This window comes from Marmota flaviventris, chromosome 9 (assembly GCF_047511675.1).
Source record: "Marmota flaviventris isolate mMarFla1 chromosome 9, mMarFla1.hap1, whole genome shotgun sequence".
NCBI lineage: Eukaryota > Metazoa > Chordata > Mammalia > Rodentia > Sciuridae > Marmota > Marmota flaviventris.
The window spans coordinates 15,945,536-15,954,497 of NC_092506.1; the positions used below are offsets into that span (position 1 = coordinate 15,945,536).

The 8,962-nt window shown below is 33.7% G+C and overlaps 1 protein-coding gene across 1 annotated transcript; it reads right to left on the reverse strand.

Moving 5' to 3' along the window:
* Positions 1-331: 331 nt before the first annotated feature.
* LOC114081162 (olfactory receptor 8J1-like) lies at positions 332-1,294 on the reverse strand. Its single transcript, XM_027922737.2, has one exon. The coding sequence runs from the start codon at positions 1,292-1,294 to the stop codon at positions 332-334; it is 963 nt and encodes a 320-aa protein (XP_027778538.2).
* Positions 1,295-8,962: the final 7,668 nt, after the last annotated feature.

Below are 8,962 nucleotides of genomic sequence, written 5' to 3' on the forward strand. Positions count from 1 at the left end.
AATAATCAGCTTTATTCCTCTTTTCCATATGCCTTTACTCATTTTAAATTTGTTTAACTTTTTGAAACATATATCTGCCTGGACTCTGCAGAACTTTTATTTATTTTTTTCACACTGGTGACCAGCTCACTTGCAGGCAGAGTTATGGAATAATATCTGTGTTTCTATGTTACCCTCACAACTTAATAACCTACAGTTTATTTTTTTAATTTAATGTCCTTTGCATCCTATATCCTGGACCCTCTTTTCTTTTTTCCTAGAAATACCTTTAAATTGTCAGCTTAGTTACATAACTAAGATTACTCAGGTAATCATGTTTCTCTTTATTTACCTACAAGTTCATAAACTTCATTGTTTTAAGGGACCAGAATGGATTTGTCATGAATCTCCTTAAGGCAGCCTTCACATCCTTGTTCCTCAAGCTGTAGATCAAGGGGTTCAGCATGGGGATCACCAGGGTGTAAAACACAGATGCCATTTTGTCAGTATCCAGGGAATGACTGGTTCGAGGCTGCAAATACATGAACAGCAGAGTCCCAAAGAAAACTGTGACTGCCATCATATGTGAAGCACAGGTGGAAAAGGCTTTTTTCCTTCCCTCTGATGAAGGCATCCTTAGAATAGACAAAACAATGTTGAAATAAGATACTAGAACTATTGTTATAGAAAAAAACATATTTGTTGATGCAGATACAAAGATTATTGTTTCTGGAATGGAAGTATCAGAGCAGGACAGGGCTAACAGAGGGACACTGTCACAGTAAAAATGATTGATGACATTTGAAGCACAGTAAGACTCAGAGAATACCAAAGATGAAACCACAGTAGCTGTGGAAAAGCTATACAGGTAGGTGAGTGAAACCAGCAGTTTGCAAGTCTGCCGAGATACCACCACCATGTAGAGCAGGGGATTGCAAATGGCCACATAGCGGTCATAGCCCATCACTGCCAGCATGAACACCTCAGCTATGATAAAAACGAGGAATGCTCCCAGTTGGGTGGCACATTCGTAGTATGAAGTGGTTTTCTTACTTACTAAGAAGTTGACCAGCATTTTAGGCGCAATGACAGTAGAGTTTCCTAGGTTGATGACAGCCAGATGTCGGAGGAAAAAGTACATGGGGGTCTGAAGTTGAGAGTCAACAGTGGTGAGGGTGATGATGCCCAGGTTCCCCATCACGGTCAGCCCATAGATGAGAAGGAAGACAAGAAAGAGAGGAATCTGCAGCTCTGGAAGATCTGAGACTCCTGTGAGAATGAACTCAGTCACCTGGGTGAGATTTCCAGGAGCCATGAGTGCAGTGCAATTCATCTGATTGTAGAATAATAATAATAAAAAAAAAATAGTTACAAGGTTAATTATTTTTTATAACCTTATTATGTATAATGACAATTCCTTGGGTGAGATTTCCTTAAATTATGTGTTAGTCTTGCTCATTGATTAAAAATTTGTAATCATATGGAAAGTTAAAGTATGGTAAATTATAAGATAGTCCAGGATCATGGAACATTTTGAGGATTTACTTCTTTGACCCCTAAAGCAATTAATATTGTCCTTTGCTTGCAAACACTGGAAGCCATAATTCATATCATGCCTTTTTCATTGAGTAGGAGAGAGCCACCAGGAATTACAACAATAAAAATCAATGATTCTTTGTAATCTCTTGATCTGATACTTCTTTTTTTTTCTTTCCCTAGAACAGATGATTCTAGGCCCTATCCTTTCCCATTCTATGTATTCTGTTTTTCAATTACCATATTCAATTATTTAAGTCCGTTAACTATTTTGTTTTCATTTTCCATTTTATTAACTCAGAAAAAATATCTAGAGAAATGACTTAAAACCTAATTTTAGATGACTAGTTTCCTTTTTCAATCTTTAAAAAAATATAACAGTGTCAATTTTAACATATTTGTAGCATGTTGACATGATATTTCTTCCTACCTTTTCTTTCTCATTATTCTTGTTTTTTTTGTTCCAGAAGCTGTATAATTCTTCCTATTTTTTCCACTGTTTTATTTTTATCATCATTTTTATTTATTACATTTACAACATGTTTTTATAATTTAAAAATATATCTGCTCTTAATTTTAGTTAAACTCTTTAATTGACCTTTTTCACAATTTGATAGCTGTAGTGGTCATAGTAAATATTCTCATGCTATGTACTTGCTCTGATCCTTACAGTGAATATTATCTGCCATGGAATAACATGCTATTTCATGTTATTAAATGTTTTTCCAGATTATTTATCTTAAGAATGATCACCCAAAGTAAACCAATTAGAGTCCCTTTCTAGTCCCTACTGACAAATGAATAATGTAAAATAGTAAGACCAGTCATGTGTTCTTACCTAAAGACTTGCAATTACGTTCCCGAGAGTAAAGATTATATTTTGATACATGTCTCGGCAGTAAAAACCTGAAACTGTTGACATTTTCTCTCTCTTAAAACATATAGAAAAAAAAAGGTAAAAAGAGAAAATTATTATGCATTGAAATAAATGAAATGATAAGACATAGAGAATCAGAAAAATAAAACCATAATGCTAGGTTATCTTTATTGTTTTCTTATTTATTTATTAACCACATATTGATTGAAATTCTACTCTGATCAAGAAAACTTTGAAAACTCAGATAATTACTTGCCCTTCACCTCATGGATTTCTTATTCTAATTACAGGAAACAGACAAAAAAATTGTCAAATAAGTCAGATCCAGTGGCACATGCCTGAAATCCCAGAAGCTTGGGAGGCTGAGGCAGGAGGATCAGAGATTCAAAGCCATCCTCAGCAATTTAGTGGGAGTGTAAAAAAGCCAGGGAGACCCAGACTCAAAAGAAAAAAAAAAATTAAAAAGGGATGGGAATGTGGCCAATGATTAAGCACGCTTGGCTGAATCACCAATACTAAAAAAAAAAAAAAAAAAAAAAAAAAAGTCAAATATTGAAAGAAAAGAAATGTATCTAGAGTGTAATAAGTGTAAGTGTAATGAGAAAATTAAACAGAGCACGAAGATTATTTGGGTAAGCTAGGAGCACGTAAATGTAGCTTATAAGTAGAGTGTGTATCTAGCTTTCACAGGTCCTGGGTTTGAACTCCCGCACTTATAAAAAAATTAAAAAGTTAATATAACTTGGGACAACAATTTCACAAGAGAGATTAACAGATAGTCTTCCAAGGTCACTTTGAAATTGAAAACTGAAGACATAAACAATCAGAAGTAATCAGCTGTTCTGTGAAAGCAAAGAAAGAACAAATTTTAAGAATCCAGGCAACTTGGAATATGTACAATGGTGTAGAAAATAACTTAGAGAACTCAGATAATACATTTTTATATATTAAGAATTTAAGTCTATTTTACACTGTTGAGAAATTTTATGATAGGTGAAAATTGTGATAAGATTTAAGTTTTAAGAATATTACTCAGACTGTTATGAAGATAATGAATTGAAGTGATTTGAAACACAAATGATGGAGCCGAATTGAAATTCAAAGACACAAAGCAGAGGGATGCTATTTTCAAGATGCTGACTGAGCCAAGAAGGAGAAGCAGGAGACAGAGGTTAGTAGATTAACATGGTACTCTCAATATAAATCTTACAAGGAATTATGTAGGAGATATATAAGGGAAAGACAGAGGTATGTCAGGTATGTCTTGAATATAAAAGAACAGAGTAATCAAAGTGATGCTTCCCATATTGTATGTTGTACTTGTTCATAAAATATTAACAATCATTTAGACATGTTAATATTTATGTGTATAGCACACTGGAACAGTTAATTTCACAAGCGTTTGAAAAATTTCAGTCTAAATCATGACAGTATATATATATATATATATATATATATATATATATATATATATTTTTTTTTTTTTTTTTTTTTTCTATCTTAAAGTTTTCATTGAAATAGTGACCAAAAATCTTAACAAGTTTCTTGTTTAATCTTCCTCATTTTCCACTGAAGACCAACCCTCTCACAAGTGCCACTGCTCAAATGGAAATATTTTTGTTTTCTTTTTGTCTAATGAACCAAAGTCATTTTTTTTATACGGTTGTACTAAAATGTTAGAAGATATATTTTTCTGTAAGATATAAGATTTATGTAAATATGTTCCATTATTGCATTGTTACTGTGCTATGATTCTATGTTTAATTTCTTGTGTGTTATCAGATTTAACTGATAATTTTTTCTGACAAGATTTGTTGTCTGTAGTTATGCCCTCAAGGAGGGGCATGATTTTGACTTTGAGTAGTTATGCATATACTTTCTTTATGAGACATGATGCCAGTTTTAATTTGGAAATATGTATAAATGTATCCTATTTGACACCCTATATTTCTGAAAACAGTTACAAATATAAAAAATAAATATTAGGGTAAGTATTGTATGTTTTTTAATATTTGTGGAATTCATGGTATCTTCCAAAATCAAAGTGAAGTGGCTTATTTTGAGCAATGTTTTGAATGTTTTTAAGATCCTTATGGAAAAATAAAATGAATATTTTTTACTCACCTCTTATGAGAATTTGCTTCAAGTTTGAGTTTCTGGACTTCAGCAATGAGAATCCATGTGTTCTATATACCCTGGACCATACCTCTGAGGCACAGGTGGCGCTGGGATCCACATATTTCCTGTTATATCTTCAGGGAATATGCCACCTAGGATTGGTTCCTTAACAGGGCTCTCCTCCAGGAATTCTCTATATACTTATTCTGGATTCTTTGTAGCAGTCTGAACCATAGACTGTCAATTCCATAATATCTAGGGGATACAGTGATTAAAGTGTGTTTGTTAAATCCCATCTCCAGATAGATACTCATTATTGCAAAAATGGAATATATAGGAGCAAGAACTGTTCCTAATCAATCAAATTACAACAATCTATATCTGTAGGAGACTTTTTATTATGCCACCATCTCTGTTGGGCTTTTATCCCTGGTACTTCAACAATAGAATTGACATCATACTTATTTCCTGGAAATTTATCAGTGTATGTTAAAAGAAGGACTTCCATTTCCCAAAGTGTTCTTCATTTAATACAATTATTCTTTGAATCTTTCCTTTACATTTGCATTTCAGATGATGAAATAGAGTAAAAAAATCCTAGAGAAGAGTCAACCACAGTATTTTAAAGCAAAGTTGTCTGTTTAAAATGATTATAAATTTCCTAATGTAGAAATGGAGTTTTTAAAATAATGCATATTTTAAATATGTGTTTTTCATGCATGTACTGTCTAATGGAAATATTTAGAAACTGGTGCCCATTGGAGAAATTTTCTTCTTTGGGGGTTAATCCCATTTTCGCATGCACACGCACACACACAGAGAGACACACATACTCACATGCACACACTTCTCAGGATTGTCCTGTAGATTTTACTTAGAAATGGAGATACAGGGCCCGATGACCTTTTTGTACATGCATGCCCACTGCACAGTAATGCATACTTTATAAGAACATAAGGAACAAGCACATCCACAGTAAAGGCTCGAGGTTCTTACAAGATGGTGCTACTTGGGAATGGGTACAAAAAGAAAGATAGAAGAGATCCTGCCTGCCCCATGCCACCATGGCCCTGCATCCTGGAGTTCCAGGGGAGAGCCACTCTGTGCCTTCTTAGAAAACCATGTGCTGGGATCCCTTATTCACCAAGCATGGCTCTAAAGCCCAACCTCAAGGTACATAGAGGCTTGAGGCTACCATGACCAAAAACTGGTAGAGTGCTGCTTCTATCAAAGGACAACAATAAGGACCTGGTAAGATGACACCAAGGTCGTCTAGCTTCACTAGAGGTTTCTCTACTAGGGGTGCTAACAGTCTACTGGATTCACTGCTGACGGAACAGGGAGTCTTGCATGGGGTTGCCTATCTCTTATTTCTCCTACTAACAGCCAACTTTTTATGATTACCCTCTCACTAGACATATAGTCTAATACCTCCATATTATCACATCTTACCTCACAAACATCTCAGCCAAACCCGCAGGCCCCCTTTCCACCATCAGAAACTGTAAAGCATTATGCAAACCTATTGACTATATGGTAGAAGATAACTGAACTCATCATTTCTGATTATAGTGACACAACTGTAAATGTAAAAATAGAAGCACACTGATATATGGCTGCACATTGGGTACATTGAGTGCAGTGATATTGATCTACATTGCAAAACAGGAAGACACACAGACATCATGGAAAAACAAGGGAGGAAAGTGCCTCAACAATCCAAGATATTATAATAATAGAATCCATATGTAGTGCCATAGGTGAAATGTCAGAGGAGGAGTTCAGAATATACATAACTAAAATGATTTGGGAATTAAAGAACTACCTAAGTGAGCAGATAGAGGCAAAAATTGATCACTCCAACAAAGAGATAAGGGAACAAATACAGATGACCATCAATCATACCAACAAAGAGATAAGGGAGCAAATACAGGTTGCGAGAGATTACTTCAAGAAAGAGTTAGATACTGAAAAAAAAAAAACAAGAAAAAAACAGAAATCTTCAAAATTAAAAAAAACAATAAGCCAATTAAAAAACTCAATAGATAGCATCACCAACAGACTAGATCACTTGGAAGACAGGACCTCACACAATGAAGACAAAATATACAACCGTGAAAATTAAGTTGACCTCAAAGTGAAGATGGTAAGAAACCTTGAACAGTCCAAGAATTATGGGATACCACCAAAAGAAAAACTTAAGATTTACTGGGATAGAGGAAGTTTCAGTGATTCAAACCAAAGAAATGCACAATCTCTTCAATGAAATAATATTAGAGAATTTCCCAAGCATGAAGAATGAATTGGAAAATCAAATAAAAGTGGCATATAGGACACCAAATGTACACAATTACAATAGATGTACAAGACACATTATAATGAAATTTCTAGCATACAGAATAAGGGTAGAATTTTAAAGGCCACAAGAGAAAAGAATCAGATACCTACAAAGGAAGACCAATTCATATCTCAGAAGGTTTTTTCAACTCAGACTCTCAAAGCCAGGAGATCCTGAAACAACATATACCAAGCTCTAAAATATAATGGATGCTAACCAAGAATCTTATATTCAGCAAAATTAAGCTTCAAATTTGATGCTTAAACAAAAAACTTCCATGATAAACAAAAAACTAAAAGAATTTACAGCAAGAAAGCCTACACTAAAGAACATTCTTGGCAAACTATTCCACAAGGAGGAAATAAAAAACAATAATAAAAATCTGCAAAGGGAGGAATACAATAAAAGAAAAGCCAACCAAAGGAGAAACCGAGTCAAGCTAAATATCTAAAATAAACAAAAATGACTGGTAATACAAATCATGTCTCAATAATAACCCTAAATGTTGATAACCTGAACTCTCCAATCAAAAGAGATAGGCTGGTAGACTGGATTAAAAAAAAAAGACCCAACAGTATGCAGTATGCTGCCACCAAGAGACTCATCTTTTAGAAAAAGATGCCCACAAACTGAAGGTGAAAGGTTGATATAAAATATACCATTCACATGGTCTATGTAAATAAGCAGGGATTTCTATCCACATATCAAATAAAGAAGACTTCAAGCCAAAGTAAATCAAAAGGGATTAGGATGAACATTGCACAGTGCTTAAGGGTATCGTACATCAACAAGACATAACAGTTATCAATGTTTATATGCCCCAAACAATGGAGCATCTGTATTCATCGATCAAATTCTTCTAAAGTTCAAGAGTCAAATAGACCACAACATAATAATTCTGGGTGACTTTAACACACCTCTTTCACCACTGGATAGATCCTCCAAACAAAAGCTAAATAAAGAAACTATAAAACTCAATAATTCAATCAATAACTGAGACTTAACTGACATATATAGAGTATATTATCTATCAACGAGCAAATACACTTTCTTCTCAGCAGCACATGGATCCTTCTTTAAAATAGACCATATATTATGCCACAAAGCAAATCTTAATAAATATTAAAAGTAGAGATACCACTCTATATTCTATCAGACCACAATGGAATGAAATTAGAACTCAATGATAAAATGAAAAATAAAACTACTTCAACACCTGGAGACTAACTAATATGCTATTGAATGAACAATGGTTTGCAAAAGATATATCAAGGAGGACATTAAAAAATTCTCAGAGGTAAATAAGAACACCAGTACTACATATCAAAATCTCTGGGACACTATGAAGGCAGTTCTAAGAGGAAAGTTCATTGCATGGAGTTCATTTCTCAAAAGAAGAAAAAGTCAACAAATAAATGACCTAACATTACATCAAAGCCCTAGGAAAAGAAGAACAAATCAACTCCAAAAGCAACAGGTGACAGGAAATAATTAAAATCAGAATGATATCAAAAAAATTGAAACAAAAGAAACAAATTTTTTTTAAATGACAAAACAAAAAATTGGTTCTTTGAAAAAATAAATAACATTGATGAATCATTAGCCTCATGAATGAAGAGAAGGAGAAAACCCAAGTTATTAACATCTGTGATGAAAAAGGAAATATTATGACAAACACTACAGAAATACAGAAGATAATTAGAAATTATTTTGAAAATTTTTACTCCAATAAAATAGAGAATATCAAAGGCATCGACAATTTTCTAGAGATATATGATATACCCAAACTAAATCAGGATGATATACACAATTTAAACAGATCAGTTTCAAGCAAGGAGATAGAGGAAGCCATCAGAAGCCTAACAACCAAGAAAAGCCCAGGACACAATGGATATACAACTGAGTTCTACAAGACATTTAAAGGAGTACTAACACCAATACTTCTCAAACTATTTCATGAAATCGAAAAAGAGGGAACACTTCAAAACACATTCTGTAAGACCAATATCACCTTGATTCCAAAACCAGACAAAGACCATATCAAAGAAAGAAAACTTCAGACCAATATCTCTAATGAATTTAGATGCAAAAATTCTCAATAAAATTCTGGCAAA

What these genes read in the sequence shown, in the direction of transcription:
- LOC114081162 (XM_027922737.2), bottom strand. Translation starts at nt 1,294, where the DNA reads ATGGCTCCTGGAAATCTCACCCAGGTGACTGAGTTCATTCTCACAGGA.